The sequence below is a fragment of the Paramisgurnus dabryanus genome, chromosome 18, assembly GCF_030506205.2.
Source record: "Paramisgurnus dabryanus chromosome 18, PD_genome_1.1, whole genome shotgun sequence".
NCBI classification, from domain to species: domain Eukaryota; kingdom Metazoa; phylum Chordata; class Actinopteri; order Cypriniformes; family Cobitidae; genus Paramisgurnus; species Paramisgurnus dabryanus.
This window is the reverse complement of record NC_133354.1, coordinates 10,597,402-10,618,557: the sequence shown is the minus strand read 5'-3', so window position 1 is coordinate 10,618,557 and position 21,156 is coordinate 10,597,402. Positions and strand designations below refer to the sequence as shown.

The 21,156-nt window shown below is 38.0% G+C and overlaps 1 protein-coding gene across 2 annotated transcripts in view; it reads left to right on the top strand.

Annotated features, from left to right (window-relative positions):
- The window catches only part of sfswap (splicing factor SWAP), a 108,695-nt gene extending 100,553 nt beyond the window's left edge, over positions 1 to 8,142 (top strand). For both annotated transcript variants that reach the window (XM_065244139.1, XM_065244140.1), the window contains exon 18: positions 7,458 to 8,142. In XM_065244139.1, coding sequence (XP_065100211.1) covers positions 7,458 to 7,523 — 66 coding nt within the window. In that variant the 3' untranslated portion in view covers positions 7,524 to 8,142. The remainder of the gene's footprint in view (positions 1 to 7,457) is intronic.
- The last annotated feature ends 13,014 nt before the right edge of the window (positions 8,143 to 21,156 follow it).

Sequence of the window (21,156 nt, the reverse complement as noted above, 5' to 3'; positions counted from 1 at the left end):
TTGAAGTTTAATGCTTTCCAGAAAATGTTCTTCTTTAAATATATAAACTTACAATATATCAAATGAAAGAACAGACTCTCTGCTTTCAAACAAAAAAAATTCATCCTACCTTCATTAGTTCTCTTGTAATCACTTATCAAATATGGGTAGATTTCTTAAAAAACACAAAATTTTAGATAATTCCATTTTTGTTAACGACTTTTGATAGAGATCTGATTCAGTGAGATCCTTATAACTTGCACAGAGTTCCTCTTTTTTCATGTGAGGCGTTACTTCCTGGTGGATAATAGTGGTATTGCGGAAAGCCAGAAATACTCTTCACTGGCAGGGAAGCGTTTTCTCATAATTGATGAGTTAAATCGTCAATGGCATTGAAAGAGTTAAGTATGTCACATGTCTTTATGGGATCTTTATGGTATGTGTGTGAATGCACACACAGATTCCAGAAAATCATTGGCAGTCTGAATGAACCAAAAACCAAACGATCCTGGACAAATCCCAGATGCATTTTCCGTATATTTTCCATAATCTCTGTAAAACGGCTTTAAAAAGACAAAAAATATTAAGCGTTCGGTCCCCTAGTTTGCCTCACTATTGGGGGGGGGCTTCTCATACCAGCTATGGATGCATTGATATATCGGCCTATACTCTGTATCCTCAGATAAAAGCAAATTTTCCCACTATCGCACATGAGCTGATGTTTTAAAAAGTAGATAATCAGGGCAAATTTATCCTGGAAATCGAAAGGGGCGAAAAAACACATTAGAATTTGGGTGACAAAAGATTCACAGATATTATATTTATCTACCTAAACCAATAGCCGATTATTCAGACTGACATCTGCCGATACCGATAGTTTAGTGGTTATATTAACTTGCATTAACTAAATTGCTGAAGATTTTATTTTCTGAATATTATTCATTCATATAATGACCATTAATATTGAACATTTTCCTGTGGTGTTTCTTTACATTTTCTATACAGACCTCAAATTCATTGCATTTTTTTTTTTTTTTTTTTTTTTTTGATTGACAGGATATATCGGCCGATAGTTATAAAACATCCGATAGTGTATAATTTTAATCAATTATTTGCCTTTATATATCGGTGCATGTCTAGATGAAAAAGATGCCGTTTGTATGATTTGAACTTATAAGCAAATTTTATCGCTATCAATCGGTATTGCCAAATGTCATTCCAAGTAATCAAATATCGGTATCGACACAGAAATATTGTATCAGTGCATTCCATAATACCAAGTATGTGTCCAAAATAGCCCCATATACCCTTAAATAGTGCACTTTTGAGTAGGGATGCACCGATACCACTTTTTTGGAATATGAGTACTTGCATTTCAGTACTTGCCGATACCGAGTACTTAATAAAAATACATGATTTAAATTTACAGGTAACAGCTTTAGTCATATAATTTAACAAAAAAACAAAGGACTCGTTTTCCAGTTTGTTGTAAACTCTGCCTCTTTAGGCAACACGAGGCATTAACCCCTTACACGCCGCTCAAACATAGACATTTCTCAGACCGTGGTATCGATTCCAGGTATCGGGGGACTTTTAACGAGTACGAGTACTTTAGAAAATGTGGTATCGAGGCCGATACCAGTATCGGTATCCGTGCATCCCTACTTTTCAGAGAACATTCAATTCTTTTGTGATGACTGAAGTCACTGATCATCAGTGTTGGGGAAAGTTACTTTTAAAAGTAATGCAGTACAATATTAAGTTACTCCCCCAAAAAAGTAAGTAATTGCGTTACTTAGTTACTTCTTATGGAAAGTAATGCTTAAGTTACTTTTAAGTTACTTTTACTTACTTTGCTGAGGCTTGATCACTTTCAGGCTTTGCAGGTGAAAAGAGAAGTTCTGCATTCAGATATTGCATATTTCCGTTGCAAAAATGTTAAGCTCTGCCTTGCCATCTCTGTTTCTGACTTAATTTGTTACCGCTCAGCCACGACGCATGTACTTCTACGTTAATATGTAAGGAATAATTGATGACAGGCCGTTGAATTATTAAAAAATAATGCACACCCGACACCACAGTAACTTGCATTACTTTATAAAAAATTTATTCAGATATTAATATGTACATTTATACTTTACTCGTTACTTCAGAAAATGCAAGTTACTTGTTAATGCGTTACCTCCAACACTGGTGATTAGGGCTGGGTATCGATTCAGATGTTCCAGATCGATTCAATTTCGATTCACAAGCTATCAAATCGATTCGATTCCGGTTCTCGGGATGCTTCCATACCTCTTACTTTTTATGTTTAGGTGGCATCAACGTCGTCGATGAAGCACCTAAAACCGCCATTTTAAGCACTGAATGAAAGAATGACAGGCTCCTTGGTAACATCGCGCAAGGCAAAAAGGAGGGTGACATCTAGTGAAGAAGACTAGTAATTTAATTAACGTTAATCTTACGTTCATGTTTTGCAGGGAAAAAAATCGATTCTGCTCTTTGAGAATCGATTCTGAATCGACCACGTAAAAAAAAGATTAATCGAAAAATCGATTGTTTTGCCCAGCCCTACTGGTGATCATTATTGAGTCCACTCATTCAATCCCACAATGCACTGCAATAAAGAGTGTGGCAGCGGTGGCTTCATTTCGAAAACATCAATGAGCAAACCTTGCTCCAATGACCACTGCCACTCGTTTAGTCGCAATTTTAGTCACCTGTTCCATAATCGGTCAATTGGGAGATGTCACTCTAAGTAATCAGATATTGGTATCGACACAGAAATTTTGTATCCGTGCATTCCATAATCAGTCAGTGGACATTATTGGGTCCACTCGTTCATTCCCACAATGCACTGCAATAATGAGTGTTGGAGACTTGCCCCAAATTTAATTCTTGTGTATTTTGGCCGAAAATGGCACCTGCACTGCAAAGCTTTTAGCGAGTGTCTAAATTCACTCATTCATTTTCATTCACTATAACTACACTGGTGAACTAATATTGAAAAATAGTGATTGCAGATATAGGGGGTATTTCAGACACGGTCCAAGTGTACTTTTAAAGAGACGGTGTAAAGGGGGGGAGATATGAAAAAAGCCGGATTTTAGCCCTTAGTATCTAGGACATGAGTGGATTGAGGAGCTTTTAGGAGCATTCTTTAAAATTGCTTTTTAATGACCCAGGCCTGTCACCAGAGTAACACCTCTCTGAACTTGAAGTGGATGAGAACTCGGATAATGTGAGTTAGAATGTGGGTTATCTGTCAAAATGATCAAGGTCTGGACCCAAATAACTAGAAAAGCGAAAAGCAATTTTGAGTCCCATATTGCAGATATATGTAGTTCAGTGTCAGAAGGCACAAAGACGTATGTTCATACCGCGCGAGAGAAATGAGCCGGGCATTCACATTCTTAGATATTTTTACGCCTCAGAGAGTCGTGGTCTTTTAATGAGCTCTAATCATGCTGAAGATGTCTTCATTTCATTGCACTTATCTGCTGGAGTCATTTAAAGACTCAGATGCTTTTATCCCAGCTTAGTCCTGTAATTGTATTGTATTAGATAATCCTACTGTGATCTAAGATCCATGTTGTGTCCTTTCCTTTTGGGTAGCACTGATTTTTAGTTCATAGACACCTTCAAGAAATAGTATATTGTCTTATCTTGCCTTAGCAAATTGTTCAGCCACACTGCATTGGGAGTAAAACAGTATCACTTCAATGTAAGGCTCCTGTAGAGGGGAACAGTAATAGTTACGCCTGGTCAGCTAGATGGCGATTTACTGGCTGGATGAAAGTGTTAGTTTTGGACGGGAGGTTACGTCCCCTTTGTACCTTCCCATAAAATGAGGCGTGACTTTTTCCAACCCACATGAAAGCTATTAGATTTAGTTTTTATTGGTGATAGAGATCAGCCTCAACGCTTTTTTATAGTGGTTTCAATTGCTTTTTTTTACTTCTGTTAAGAATCGTCTGGAGGAAAGGGAAGGCATGCCGATGCCTGCATGTGTGATGTTCGTGCTTCTCGTGACCACTTGTTTGTTGTACGATTAATTTTGCTGGGGTTTTATTGGAATTTCTGGGTTAATAACTTTCTCGTGGTTGGATGAGGAGGTGGAGGGCGGCGGAGGCTTAATTTAGAAAACATCAATGAGCAAACCTTGCTCCTATGACAACTGCAATTTAGCCACCTGTTCCAGAAAGATCATTTTACAAGTTTGATGTGTAATCTCTAGGATGTTGTTAAAGCCATCACCAAATCTAATAATAGGCGGAAATGTATTGAATTGTAGGATAGCATATTAACTGTGATTTCTTAATACATTTGTGACCCTGTCTGTGAACCCAGCTAAATTCATTTTTTGGTAATGTACTGTTTTACATAAAATCATAATGTAAAGAACATTCTGTGAAAATATAATCTTGATATCTTTATGCAAGTAATCACGCAATGAGTGAAATCAATATATATGCTCCAGATCTTTTCATTAAATTAAGAGACTTTCTATCATGAGCCTAAAAACTTGATAAGAAGGCATATTTCTAAATGTTGGAATTATGTGCAGAAAAATAATGGCAACATATTAATTGATTTTATTACAAAATTAGGGTGCCATTTTTACCAGACAGGATTTCGGGTGTGTCCTTTGGAGGTCACATTGGTCGACTGCATACGTCATTGAGGTTTATTATTTCAGTTTCTATTTAAAAAAATAAAAGCAACCGTTACATTTTAAGGTAAGAATAAAACTACAATGATTGTATGTTTTTAACTGAAATGTAAGAACCTCGATAATGTATGCAGTCGACAAATACGACTTCCGGAAGACGCACCTGAAATCCTAGCCACGACGCATCCCAGAAAAATGGTACGTCACCCTATACAGAAAAAAAAAATTAAATGGATTACTTACCAAATGTGACCCTGGAATGTAAAACCAAGCCTATGTATCACGGGTATATTCAGTCTCGGATTGGCCATAGGGAGGACCGGGAGAATTCCCGGTGGGCCGGTCAGTTTTTTTTTGTCTACAAGGGCCACCTGCTTGAAGGTTGCTGTCTAGGGATCGACCGATATGGATTTTTCAGTGCCGATACCGATTTTTGTTTCATCAGCCTTAGCCGATGACCGATACAGGCTGTTGATTTTCTTGAGCCAATATTTGGAGCCGATACTGCTTTTGCTCACTCAATTAACATCATAAAAATGACACAATGATGAGTCTCAACTTTAAAAAGTAACATTTATTGAACTTAAAAAAAAAACTATATTTAACAAATAGTAAAAACAGGTGAGGGTGCTATGGAACATCTGTCGATGTTGTCATGGAAAGGTTGGTTGTTTTTAGTCACATGACCTGCAATCGCTTGCGGCTTCCAGCCCCGTCTGTAAATAATGCTGAAAAAAATCGGCGAACACGGCAGCTACGTATCAAACTCGCAAATATCGGCCCTGAAATATCGCTGTTGCTGTCCCTTTGCTGCCAGCACTCACAGCAGCCCCACTCGCGTAATTTGCGAGTGAGGGATGTCCCCACCGCTTTATGTCCCGAGTCCCGACCACTTACTGGAAGAATTCTTGCATTAGGATCCATTAGCATCTATAACGCATGGACAACGCAGAACGCGCCGCTTTCTTCTGCTTTTCAAAGCACTCGCCTGTAAACACGAGTTTTGTTTCAGACGCGTCTGTATTTAAGTGGGCCTGCCACTGACACTGAGCAGTTGCTACATCACGTGGCAATACGAAAACATTTCTAGTTTTACAAATATACATTTTAGCATTATCACTAAACTGTGTGTGGATTTTCCTTAAAACCCATCAAGTTGACTCATGATACCATTTATTATAATCGCGCATCGCAATATTAGCATCAATAACCGCAATGGGAAAAATTACCCAAATCGTGCAGCCCAAAGTAAAACAAAATGTTACAAGTCCATTATATATTTGTTCTTTTTTGACACAAGGTAGGCCTATCTTACGTTATTTTTCAATATGCATGATCTAAGTACTAAACAATTAACATACTTAAAGGATTTTTTTTTTTCATTTGTTTCCCCTGTATACTTGATAATTCTTGCTTCTGTAGGTTATTGTATATCAGGGGTTTCCAAACTTTTTCAACCCAACAGGTAATCTCAAGAACCACCTTTCTTTGTAGAAATATAGGGGAAACAGATTGTTACGGTTTCAGTAGTTTTGGAATAAGTTTAATTGAATAATATTAAAATAGCCTTGGTAGAAGTGCACGGCGAAAGTCATAATTGTTTAGGCTACTGTATTTGCACTCAATTATATATTTGAAAAATACAATGAATTGCAAGGCCGCAGAGAACAAAGCACTATTGCAGACTTATGTAGGCTACTGAGGATTTAATTATCTTATTTCAATAAAGTCAGTCATGAACTAAAGTGGGCCGGTCTAAGGCATAAAACTCCAGGGCTGAAAATGAGTCTCACTCCGGCCCTGGGTATATGTAAAAAAAATTTAGAAAAGCTGGCAATAATAGATCCCATAGTAAAGCATCCTAGTGAGACAACCTGTTTGTGTATTCTAAGCATGTTGTGGCTATTTTATAGATGCTATAAAGTAAACAAAATAAATCATTTTTCATGATATTATGTGAATAATTTTATTTATTAAAAAACAACGTGCTGATCAGTAAGCAAATATGCATAAGCAGTACATTTTCTTTAGCGTCGCATTCACCTGCAGGCTTTTAGCATTCAGATGCTCACCGGCAAGTTACTAAGGATGAGGAGGGGATTGCTATACAACCCCTGAATCCTGATTGGTGCCTTCTTCTACAAAATACTACCAGGCATCCATATCCAGATTTAGCAGCTGGGATTTTCACAAATGCGAAGTCAATCTAAATTTTAAATCGTTCACGGTTGTATGCCAGGTTTTATAAATTCATATACGTGTATGCTTGTTGTCGTGTGCTGTTTACACTTAGGGGCTGGACACACCAAAACTTTTAAACGCGTCTGAAAACGCCTTGAGGACGCCGAATGCCAGCTGTTTTTCAGCTGAGTGCCAGCTTTCTTCAGCTGAGCGCTTTGGTAGCTGTGATACTTCAGCTGCGAGCCGGTTGGTTGCTGTGGTAATGTCCCGCCTCTTCTCCACTGTGATTGGGCGGCCGTGTGAGAACTGACATTGACGAGCGGAGCTTTTCTCCCAAAGTTGAATCTCTTTCAACTCTCGACGCTCAGCGCAGAGCGCGGAAAAACCGCCGAGCGCCGGTTTTCAGCGCGGAAAAAACCCGCTAGCTGCTGGCTTATTTGAAAAACGCCGAGCTTCCATTGGAAACAATTGAAAACATGCGCCGGCCGCGGGCGTAAAAGTTTTGGTGTACACAACCCCTTAGATTAGGTATGTGTTCCCACATCTCTCTCGCTTTCTTTTATGGTACATCCTGTCTTCTTGTTCTCCTTGCCTTCAAATGCTAACGTTTTCTCTCTCCATCTAGGACCTCATGGCTAAAGTTCGGGCAATGCTTGCTGCCTCCAAAGGCCTTCAACCGAACTCCTCCTGAGAGAGCTCCAAGCTGAGGGCAACATCCAGGCCGGACTCTCACACACAGCTCTCCTGGTCTACCCTACTCGTGGGATGTTTTACTGTTTGCCTGTTTGGACCTTGACTTTGTAAGATGTTTTTATTTTGCCTCCAGATCAGCATTAGGCACAGAGGCTAACTTTATGTTTAAGGTGGAGATCGACCACATGGTGGAAACCAAGCAGGTGTGGAAAGAAACAGACCAAACAGCAGATGGCTGGAGCTACGACCTGCTGTGTGTTTTAGCTGCAAAGAGACAACAGGAAAGAGATCGTGAAGCCGTTGAGATTGAATTCCTAAAAACAAATTTACATATCCCCTAAACTAATGACTGTGCTCGTTCCTTTGTTATACGGCTTTATGCCGGAGGAGCTTCTTTACATCCTTCTGTGAAGGGATAATGATGTTTGTTCTCTCTTTCTTTCTTTCTGTCTTTTTCTCTCTCCTCCAATCTCCCCTTCAGGAATTTTCTCATTTGAAGCTCAGATCTTTGGTTTTGAAGTCTCGGCCTTTGGTTTTTCATTTCCAAGTTTGTACAGGCCTAATTTTGCAGCTTCTTTGTAACACGTTTGACTGTCAATAAAGTTTGAAATATCGAACAGCCGCGTCTCCTTATTCTCTTCAAGTGACACCTCATCATGTTCCCCTTTCGGCCCGTCTGTTTTTCATTTCCTGCACCTGCGAGTTTTGCCCTTTCGGCCGTCGGTGCATGTACGCATATCCCAGCATGCCCTCCGCATGATGATTAGCCCCTGGGTTTGCGCTGAAGGGTCCAGATGATTGACGGCCTCCAGAGGGGGAGAGCATGACAGCCACTGGTGGTATTGGTGGTTCTTTTAAAGCGAGCTTTTAATCTTGTGGCAGTTCAGATGGCAGCGGCTATGTGGTGTGTCTCATTTCAGTCCTGTGAGAGAGTTGAATGGACTGGTTTGAGATCCCCGGAGCGGGACGTTCCCATGAAATCCATATTAATGCACAATCCAAAACTGGCTTTGACAGTTTCCCATGTTCAAACTATATTTCAGTGTTGATGGAAGTACAGGTTTTTTTAAATAAACTATAGGCTTGATTTATATTCGCCAGACGAATAGTATAAACTGGTGTCCATCTGGTGCGTTTTAATGTTCATGTGGGTTTTCCTTTTTGGTTGTTAGTTTGTCCCTGTACAATATTTAGTTGACCCGAAACATGCTAATAAGGCCACTTACTTTTTGCATTATTAAAATGTTCTTGTTTATGAATTGATGCTCGAGGTTTCATAATTGCACCAATCACAGTAATCTTAATGTTATGTGCTTTTGAAAAGAACGGCTTTAGTCTGCAGTTTCTATCAGATGTAGTATTTTATCACTTTCTCATATGGGAACAATTCTCATTACACAATTGTTAAGAAATTTTAATCATTTTCTTCCTTTTAGGTCGCTCAGACAGCTGCAGCATTTTAGTTGAACTATCGAATGCACCTGATTTTTTTTTTTGGGCTGCAAGATATGTCGAAATTACTGGAATATTGCAAATGTGCATCAGGGTTATAGGTTTTTTTTTTGTTCTTTTAAGTGTTGCATAAATAGTAGGGCTGGGCCGATACCACTTTTTCATGTCTGATACCGATCTCGATACCACAACTTTGAGTATCTGTCGATACCGATACCGATCCAATACCATCTCTATCGCCATTTTAATCAATTAAGCAAATAACACATTTGTTAGCCGTACAAAAAGCTTGAACAGTGTTACAAAACTCAAACATTTTACTGTGCAACAAATTAATTCAAGACTCAATGAAACATTGTGCAATACTGCTGCTTCATTTTTATTTAAATGTTTCAAACAGACTAAAGGCAACATTTTTAGTTAGTCAGCAAAACAGTTCAAAATGTTAAGGTGTAACTTTGGACAATTTAAAGTGCAACTTTGTGCAAATTCATGTTGCTCAGCAAGTCGCGCTTTACCCCAAGTTGCCATGACAAGGTTTGTGTTGGTATTGGATCGGATTGTACTCCCCGCCCTCTTCGATATTCGATCCGGCCATTTTCGCAAATATCGGACTAATATCGATACCAAATATCGTATCGGCCCACCCCTAATAAATAGTTTATATTTTGTTTTTATTTTTAAAAATAATTAGGTTTGGTTTTTAAGTTTCATTATTTAGTCTGGTGTGTAACACATTAAATGAATGCACACACAGTGGTTGTAAAAAAAATTTACATACACTTTGCCAAATCTGGAAATGTTGAAAATATGAGACATTAATCTGCCATCTACTGCTCATTAATAATGACAGCTGCTTATTTCAAATTCGGTACATTTACTTTTCGTTCGTTTTGCAGGTGCCACATTAAAGTCGCAGTTTTTTATATTTAAAGGGGACATATCATGAAAATCAGACTTTTTCCATGTTTAAGTGCTATAATTTGGTCCCCAGTGCTTCTATCAACCTAGAAAATGTTAAAAAGAATGTTAAAACCCAGTAACTTAGTTTTGGCAAACCATTCTTTGCAAGCATGTGAAAAATAGGTAATTGAAATTTGGCTCCCTTTGTGATGTCAGAAGGGGATAATACCGTCCATCAATCTGTACTATCCAACCACGGCATTGCCCTTTAAAGTGCAGAGATCAGCTCATTTGCATTTTAAAAGGCACACCCAAAAATAGCACATTTTTGCTCAAACCTACAAAGTGGCAATTTTAACATATTATAATAAATTATCTATTCAGTATTTTGAGCAAGAACTTCACATAAATACTCTGGGGACACCAATTGTATTTAATGTAATTTTTTTGTGATAGTTTACGTTTAAGATAATATTGCATATCGCAATACACATACAGCAATGGTTTGCAACAACTGAATGATTTTATTACTTCAAAAAGTCATCCGTAGTCAGAGTTTTAGGTCTATCCAGATAGGAGAAAGATTAGTGAGAGAGTTATTGATTGTTTCTTTTCCCAGAAAGAATATCAAACATATGTTGTTATATAATTTTTAAATATTATAATAATAATAAACTTTATTTATACATCACCTTTAAAAGGTCATTCTCAAAGCGCTTTACAGAAAAGAGTGAAGTTAAAAGGAAATTGATATAATAATAACAGTAAAATGAAACCAAGAATAAATATTTAAGCAAGCAAATATAATTACATATAGGCCAGTCTAAAAAAAAAATTGTTTTAAGTTAAGCTTTAAAGTATTAAGGAATTTAGCATGTCACCGGAAAGAGAGTTCCAGAGTTTTGGAGTAAAGGAAGAGAAAGCCCCGTCACCCATGGAGTGCTTCAATACGGGACATGACGGGGAGCAAATGTAGGGATCCCAAGATAGTAGTAATATTCTATCTATTTCTTGTTCTTGTTAGGATTCTGGCAGCTGATATTAATTAGCTTTTCTGCAACATTAATACTTAGGGCGTAGCCTTGTACCCTACTTTTAACAGTATTCTGTACGTGAGGCTCAAATGTTAAATGAGCATCTGATAATACCCCTATTTTGAAACTCCAGAACAAAGCCATCTAGTTTTTGTGTTGAAAATCCAGTTTTACGTTATAGGTGGATTGGGCCAAGAAACCTAACCTCTGTCTTGTCATTGTTCCGACAGAGAGCATTTCTTAGACATTCATATTTTAATATCAAAAAGGCAATGTTCAAGAAACGCAACAGCAGTGTGATAGTCAGGTTTTGAGTGAATGTAAATCTGAGTGTCGTCTGCATAAAAGTGATACTTAACACCAAGAGACTGCAAAAGACAACCATGAGGAAAAATGTAGATACTAAACAGTATAGGACTCAGAATCGAACCCTGGGGTACCCCAAATTTAACTAAGCCAATCTTAGACTTGAGCCCACCCATGGAAACAAACTGCCTGCGGTCGCTGAGGAAGGACTTAAACCAGTGTAGAGCAAGCAGTATACATCATGCCAAAACAGGTGAGTAAGTTAGATAGATAGATATTTTATTATTATTCAAATTGAATTTTACAAACTTCAAGCATTATTGTATCGCATATCGTACATAGTTATCAAATTTCCCCTTCAATATCAGCCCTAACTTTTGTGTTATTGTTTCCAACTCAAAATATCACTTTGGTAACTTTCTTTTTAATAGTGCTTTTAAATTTCTTAAGAAATTTCTGTGTCCGTGCACACTGAAAACCTGTAGCTGTCATTACTGTGAAAATGTTCGGGTTTTTGCATTTTTGATCCTTCTCAACTAACAACCTAATGACCGTTAAATCATCTGCTCTTCTGCAGTATAGCGAGTCTTTCATACAAAACGAAAGGTTATTGCCAGAGTGAATTGCGCCCATTTTGAACGTCTCTGTTTAATATTTCAATGTGACAGTTGTTAAGGGCAAATTTCAGGCCAAGTCTATATAGGCAGTTGACTAATTGTAATCATTAAGTGGAACCATATTAACTGGATTGAAACTCTAGGCATCATCTCTGGAGGGTTGTTTTTGGCATCAGCACTGACCTGCTGTCAGAGCCGTAGGATGGAAGACGGTTCTGGCATCAGGGTCCTAGGGGTCTGGGGTGTCTTTCCCTTGCCTGAGAGCCTCCGTTCATCATCACACTCAGGCAATCTGCTCAGCCGTACAAAACAAACAGATCACTCTCTTCTTTTTTGGCGAAGGCTTTACTCATTTCAGGCTTGTAATGGCTGTAATATTTTTCATTTGGTGACTGGATTGCCTCGCATAACATTAAATAATGAATTTGTATGCAATTACTGTAAATGCACCTCGTAACTTCGTCGATTTGATTGAAAACCCAAGGATTCGCCCATCCTTGCTGTCTGGGTTTTTGTGTGTGACAAATAAAACGCCTGTGCCGCATCCAAGAGGGCACTCGCTGAGTTTCTCAGGGCAGATTGTGGAGGCCGTTAAGGTGATTTGTTAACTTTGTGATTTCAAAACTACTGCTTTCCATATGGCCTTGCCAGTGGGCGATGAAACTCCAGCAGGAGTTTTCTCATAGACGCTATTGCGCATGCATAGGGTTTGTTGGGCATTTTGCACCTCAAGGTTGCTTTGGGTGCTGATTTGCTTAAACTCCACACATGCAAGTATAATGGAAAGTACATACGGTACATACACACATGGCGTACCCTGTCTAGCCCATATGAGTATATAGCCTAATAATAGAGTGGTATTGTGTGACATGGGAGATTTAGATGCCAAAAATAATTCAGGGTGGGCTTGGAATGACGTACGAGGTTTATGTTCCTTCTCTTCTCACCGCAGTGGAAACCCAACCAGAATGAAAAGAGAAGCACAGCGAGTCGATGGAAATCTAATCTGGACCCAATTCATGGTATAAAATTAAAAATCCAGAAGCATGTGCTGAAAGCTTTGACTTCTCTTGATGTGGTTGTTCAATGGTAGGGTGCTGTGCTTTTCAAAAGTTGTGGCTTAAAAACTCCTTCAGCTGCTGTGCTGAATTGCCCACAGGGGAATAGAAACTGAGTCGGTCTTGTGAATGTCTAAATTGTTTTAACTTTTGTGAAATAAAGAGCTTTTTTAGAAGTGCAAAGTATAAAACCGAAAGGAATGAACATGAAATGCTAAAACGCTCAAAAAAGATTTTATACGATGTAGGTGATGGGTTGCTAGTAAATTTGAAGACTTTAATGTAATTGAGACGTTTCCGTTTCTTTCTCTCTTTATGTGGAAGAGGAGATCAGGTGCACAAAGATGACTCAAATGAAAGAGCATATAAAATACTAGAAATATGAGCTTCAATATATAGTTTAAAACATTTTTGAATGAAAGTGAGAATGATTTTACATTTTATCACAATTTTGTAATCCTGGTTATAAAACGCTCTGTTACACTATGGCCTGGTTTTAGGGACAAAGCTTAGGGTGAACTCACAGTATCCCAACCAAACCCAACGTGTTTGACCCCCAATGCCTAGTTCGTTTGCCAAGTGTGATCGCTCTGTACCGTGCCCGGGCACAGTTTTGTTAATTGCGCCCTGGCCGGCCTGCGAAAGTGGGCTTGAGCGCGGTTCCAAAGGAGAGTTTTCAATTGCGCAACCACTCACCTTCATCTTCACGCACCAGGGTTAGGTGAATGTCTGAGCTGCACACGTGACAGAATAAACAACTCAGAATAAAAAAAGACATCACAATGACTTAACATCATGATGGGTTTGATTGTTAAGAGAGCACTTTACTTGTTTTCTTCAAAACTAATTTCTGATATCATAAATGGGATTGTTACTAGTAAGAAAGCCATTTTAGATATCTGAAATTATATTGATATCAGAAATACAATTTCAGATAACAGAAATTAAAATTGTCACTTGTGACAATTGAATTATTGATATCAAGAATTAACATTTTAACTAGTAACAATTGAATTCTTGATATCAAGAACTCGATTGTTGATATCAGTAATTTAATTCTTGATATCAAGAGCTGAATTCTTGATATCAAGAATTAACATTGTTACTAGTGGAAATGTAATTCTTGATATCAACAATTTAATTTGAATGGCAGCCTATGGTGACATTTCACTAGTGAAAATACAATTACAGATATCAATAACTTAATTGTTGATATCAAGAATAAAATTGCTGATATCAAGAATTAACATTGTTACTAGTGGGAATGTAATTGTTGATATCGAGAATTGCCATAGATACTAGTATAAATGTAATATCTGATATCAAAAATTAAAATTTTAACTAGTGAAAATTGAGTTGTTGATATCAAGAACACAACGAATAAAAGTTAAAACGGCTTTCCATAATAAACCCCCTGGTGAGGAGCAGAGAGTTCGGTCAGAGTTGTGCAAATCACTCCGCCCAAGTAGCAGTGCTTCGCCTTTTAAGAATATAGTTCCCAGTATGCTGTTAAAAAATGGCTGTGTCTCATATGACCTTGTTATTTGTACACAGTGTGATTATACAAATCACAACACATAAATAGGAAAATGTTTGCGTTATTTTGTCACTTATTGGGAGCAGTATGCTAGCTGGAGCCATTCACGTCCAGTCTTTGTGCTAAGCTAAGCTAGCGGGGGATGCATCAGACAGTTACAGCACGCACGGAGATGAGAAAGGTATGTATGGACTTATCTAACTCTGGGGATACGGTGAATAAGCTAAATTCCCCAAATCTGGGCGTGTTCCTTTAAAACTGACACTTTGTAGGAGTGAGCAATAATGTGCAGTTTTTGGGTGTCCTTTGCACCCAATCTCTGATCCTCATCTCTGCACTAAATAGCAGTGCTGTGGTTGGATAGTGTAGATTAAGGGGCGGTATTATTATAAGATGATCCCTTTCTGACCTCATTAGGGGGGCCAAATTTCAATGACCTATTGTTCACATGCTTTCAGAGAATGGTTAACCAAAACTATACTGGGTTGTTCTTTATCACATTTTGTACATTAATAGAAGCTATGGGCATGATATGTCATCTTTAAGTAAAGATCAAGTTTCATAAGGATATTTGTAAATTTCCTACCATAAATATTAAAAAAATAATAATTTATCATTACTAATATGTGTTGCTTAGGACTTAATTTGAACAACTTTAAAGGCAATTTTCTCAACATATAAATTTTTGGCACCCTCAGATTCCAGATTTTTAAATTGTCGTATCTTGGCCAAATATTGTCCTACTGTATTAACAAACCATACACCAATGGAAATCTTATTTATTCAAATTTCAGATTATGTATAAAACTCAATTTTAAAAATAAATTGACTCGACTGGTCACATATTTGATTCGACTCAGCAATGTTTTTGATTTATTTACTGTACTGTGCAATAGTCTTAGCCAACATCAGCTTTGTTGTTTTAGCAAAGTTTTAATGAGCATCCATATTTATTTCATGCTCTCTTTATTAAGATACAAACTGAGAATACAGGAAACTAAAGTCATTAGATTAGAAATTGCAGTTTTAATAAATTTAGGTTTAAGAGATCCCACAGGTCCCAGCTATTAGGAGATTCAATACTTGGCACTTTAATTATAATTTTTTTTCTGTCTTTTTATAATGCATACAAATCTTAAAAATTTGTATTTAAATACCAAGACTAATAAATAATAATATGGTCACTATACCACTGAAAACACAATAAATCTAATGGTGGCATACAAGACACTTGCACAGTACTGTACTTTATGATAACCAGTCTTTTGTGTACACATACTAAATAAATATATACCTTGAAAGCACTTAAGTGTCGCACGTCGCTACAAAGAAAAGTGTCCAAGTGCATACAAAACACTTCAGTAATATACTACAACTACTCAAGTACTTTACATCCTGGAAATAAATTTAAAGTGGTGCAGTTGTGGTAAGAACGTACAGTGAAGGTCAACCCTTATATACTTTCTAATAGGTTTGCTTCATATCCAGTAATACAGTCCTATCGTGTGTGTGTGTGTGTGTGTGTGTGTGTGTGTGTGTGTGTGTGTGTGTGTGTGTGTGTGTGTGTGTGTGTGTGTGTGTGTGTGTGTGTGTGTGTGTGTGTGTGTGTGTGGTCGATTTCCGGGAATCCGGATTGAACCGATGTGGATCGTCCAGTGTCTTTAAGTCTTAAGACCCACACTTGTCCTTAAAGTCTCATCTCCCACACAGGCTTGTGGAAATGGGTTGCATTATCTCTCCCGTGGCGATACCATGTGATCGCTCTAGCTGGCTGTCTGCAGCAGAAATCTGAGAGATCTGTGGGATGATATAATCACAGTCTCCAGTGTAAGGTTACGGTTTCATTTACCCTTTGTGTCTGTTTTTATGAGCGGATTCAGTGAGGATTTCAATGAGCTACATAAATTTTTGCAAGTGTGTATGGAGAGAAATGGTTTATTTTCATTGGCGAAATTGAGTGCTGAGTTATTAAAAACTAAGTACTACATTTGGTTAAAAAAACCTTTTTAAAAACCTGACATGCTTTACAGCGGTTAATAATGTCCCTTGAGATGCTGTTCAGCAGATTTGATTTTGTAACACTTCTCTCTTTGCCTCTTAGCATGTTTTCCACCTCTTTTTATGAGTTCATCTCAAGGACTGAATGTGTGAGACAAAGGTTTTAAAATCTCCCTTCTTACCCTTGCACAGGCGTGACAGACGTTTGAGGCAGTTTATCTCCAAGGTCCTTCACCAAGTGAAGGGTTGAGTCAAGAAGGCTTCCTTCAGATGGACTTTTTTACATCTGCAAATGTAAATTTAATTTCAGCCGGTGGTTGAAGTAGCCTTGAAACGCTCTTACACTCCCCTTTCCTGTTTACAGCACAGATATTAGTCTCGGCTCTGAGGTGCTTTGTGTTTTCAGTCTAGAAAGGTATGCATTAAAGGTGACATAAATAAATCTTTGGTGAGATTGTAAGACTATGTATGTGAATTTTTAACCCAAAATACCATTTAGTCCATTTATTTAGTAAGCAAAAATGCAGTTTTAGGGTGTGTCCTTTAAAATGCAAATGACCTGATGAAATGCAAATACTGATCACCATAATGGTGGTTTGTGTAAATTGAAACTCAATTGTTGCTGTCAATCACTAAATGGCAGTGCCGTGGTTGGATAGTGCAGATTAAGGGGCGGTATTATAATAATAAGATCCCCTTTTGACATCACAAGGGGAGCCAAATATTATTGACCTATTTTTCAAATGCTTGCAGAGAATGGTTTACTAAATCTAAGTTACTGGGTTGATCTTTGTCACATTTTCTAGGTTGAAAGAAGCACTGGGGACCCAATTATAGAGACTGTCCTCCAAAAATAATGACCTCATAGGTCGTTTGTGCCAGCACATTATTACAACAGGCAGTAGTTTATACAACCTCTTTTTGCGTTTTAAGGTTTTTGCCTTGTACATCAGATTCGACACATTTAATTTTATGAATTTGTAAATGTAGAAACGGTTTCATGGTTTTAAAGATATTTTGGAGCATCTAACCCTACCCTTACCCTAAACCCAACCACTTCTCAACCATATAAAACACAACACGCAAGTAAAAGAACAGTCAGGTATTTATTGCATAAAACAGTATAAAATTATTACAAACCATTCACAATGCAAACCTTGGGAACTGAAGCCATAAGATTACTTTTTATGAAGAACTCCAAACGCACAGTCAGATTTCATTCAAACATAAAGCTGCATGACGTAGTCGGTCACAAGAGCCAATAGCGTTTCACATTCTTAGCTAACGTAATGATGCAATCGTATAAGAGACACATGAGAGCCAATGCCTTTTCACAATCACAGATGACGTATCATTGCGTCTTCTGGCGGCAGTTTTTGAATCAGTCTACACTGGATCTGATATTTATAGTGGATGTCATCACGTTTACATCTTTTCTTGAAATAAATCAATCGTTTGACTTCGGTACACTTGGAATATCTTAAGTACATTTTTAAAAAGTTGTGACTGTTTTGTATGCTGTGTTTATATCATATAATAAATAAATGGGTATGTAATTTGCCCTAAATGCTTGAATTGTGTAATGTGTAATAAAATGCAATTAATCCTGGTGGTTTAAATTGAAAATCTTATCTCTGTACATGTCATCATAGCAAAATCATACCCCAAAATATCATTTTATACCCTAATATATATAGTTTCACCAGCTGGTAGAGGCGCTAATTTAGTTAATGCATCTATTGGTCGTATTTGGTGAAAAGGACAAATGACCAAAGCAATCGTATGGGTTGGAGAAGAATAGGTGCAATTATAGCACTTAAACATGGAAAAAGTCTGATTTTTATTATTGACCTTTAAGGATGATGTGGAGGAACGATGAAGCTGTATGTTAGGATCATGTATGGCGCAAGGTCTCCAGTCAAACCTTTCTGCGTTTACCTCGCTATTGCCTTTGGGCTGGCACGTAGAAACGACTGAAACGTTGAAGGTTAATGATGGTGGCTGGCACTGCCCACCTCATTTACTTGAGGATTCAATCAAATGCCTCCCTCCCACCACCAACATCACCCTCATAAATTCTCCAACCCAGCCTGCCCGGTGTGCCGCTAAATGTCAATTTGACTTGCAACCTTGCCGTGATCCAGACACCGTTGGTACAAGCCGTCTGCTCACCCTAAAAAAAAAACCGTACAATCAAAACGAACCGGTTCGGTTTGAGCCTGTCTAATTATCCTCTTATGAATATGAGCAATTGCTCGCCTCGGCGGGGTGCGTAAAATGGCAAGGCGAAGTATCCGCTTGCTTTTCTTTCGATTGCTTTGTTTCTCTCATTAACAACCCACTGAGTCCTGAGAGAGGATGTTTTCAATCTTGTAGCGTTTGTGTTTCTTGTGTAACGGGAGTAAAAAAAGCATTTAACAGGGTTCAATCACAATCGTGGGTGCTGTGTTTAGATTTCTCACCCTTCAGAACAGCGTGTTCAGACTGATTGGACTTAAAGAGAGCAGAACGAGTGTCTGAAGCTTTGGTGTTACTCTTGTCATATTGTAGCCTACAGGGAGATCCAGGCTGCCTTGAGGATGGTAACCCTATAAGCGCTTTCCATCCTCGCTTCAACTTAGTGTAATACAGCAGACAGAAGTCGTTTTTAATGTGTAGGGGTGCGCGGGGCAAAAACTAATGTGGGGTTAGTTGTAACACGGACTGTTTACATTGTTGCATCTCTCACAAATTATTGGAAATGTTTAATGTTTTTCCAGAGAGTTATTGATGAATGAGTGTTTTGGTGGCGTAAGTAAATTTTTTCATCATGGTTTTTTTCGGTTTCTAAGTTGGGTGTGTAAGATACCAAATCCAATGCTATGTCATATTAATCAGTGTCTTGTTGACTAAAACATAGCATCGTTTTGAAATATGTCTGCAGCTCTTAGCAACTTTTTTGGTGGGCTTTAAAATATTTTGACCCAGCGGGGTTAATGGTAACGCTGTGTTACAACTAACCCCTCAGCACTTACGATATGAAAACCGCTAACGTTAGCATAATTCTTGCCGTTGTTTTAAATAGGCTACACACGAATGATTGCTGGTTTATCAAAAATCGTGTGTCAAATTTATTTTTGTTCATATCTTTAATATTGATTGAATAAGGTCACGTCAAAGATTAAAATCATAATGAAATGAATGGCTAAAATCAGACTTGGATGCTCATTATCTATTTTTGTTATTGCAGACTGGGCCACATATAAAAAAAAATTGTCATATATGTGCTGCTTTTTCTCACATATTTAGACATTTGTATCCATTTATAATTGAACTATTGTTAGAAAAGAGCTGGACGAATGAATACAGTGTGGATACCTGTCTATCATAGACAGATATATAAACAATATCCACTTCAATTATATAGACAAAATAGTATTGAAATATTTGCCTGCAAACTTAATTTTTAACAAGTGTTACAACTAACCCCCTGCCTGTTACAATTAACCTCACCTATGGGGTAAGTTGTAACGTTTGCACTTCTGTCGCGTTTGGTGTAATTGTCCAAGAATGCTAAGTACTAGAAACAAACGTCAAATGTTAATTTGTAGCAGAGATGTGTGTGTTGCTTGTATAAAAATATAATTAATCAAACTCAAATATTTTTTGAATGATTGAGCCAAAACCAAACAGCGTAAGGTTGTGGCCCGCTCTCCCATATACTACCAATCCATCGCTTAGTCTCCTGTTATATAGATAAAGGCAGACAAATACTCTATATGTAGTGTCCCATTTAACATTTAATAATGTATTTGTGGCCACACTGATAGTGCAGCGATATAAAACAACCCATGTGTACACTCAAAAAGAGTGTTATGAGGGCTGAGGGTGCTATTTAGGATAGAGTTTGCTTTGTGAGATGTTTACAAGCTTACTGTATTAATAGTCTCCAGCGGATCTGCGGATGACTGTGATCGATGTTGCACTTATTCATTTTGTATGCTTAGCTACCTGTACCGGGACTTGCCATTTGATTTGCACTTCGGAGTGAAGGCGCCTACGAAGAATGTAAATGGAAAGATGTTTTAATGGGGCAGCTGTGAAGGATGGATATCATTTCTGCACTGCAAGATCCTAGGAGAATAGGATCGTAAGCACAATGCATTCGTAAAATGCCCCTGTTTTATTTCTCCGGGAAGACAGGCTGTTGCATTTTAATGCGAGCGTTTTTGTTTTTATATATCGTGAGTCATGTGAGGTAAGACCTTATTGCTGTGGTGACTGTTTGTGACCCCTTGACATCATGACCTCGTCTGCGTCTGGTTTTGATTTGTGTAAAGGTTTGCTCCCGGACGACCTCCGTTCTGACAGGTTTTTCCCAGACTTATGAAGTCTCGCAAGGTGGTGTCAGGAGAACAAATCAGTGTCAGGACAATTCGCTCACCTCACACCTCATGAATAAATACGCTTGTCACACGAAAGCAAGAAATTTAATACGGTCCCTACTGTTTATAGAAAAAACACACTTGTAAGAAGCATGGAGAAGGTTGGAGCCAGTTAATCGTGAGGGTGAAGTGATCTCTCCGGCGATATGAAGCTGGAAACGACAAGCGTGATTGCAACATGATTACAATTCGGCGAGGGGCGTAATTTACCTGCAGCATCCCATTGTGTTTGTCCTGTGGCATACACCCACTCTTTATCAGAGAGAATAATGGCTTCATCAGTTCTCATCTCTTGTGCGGGA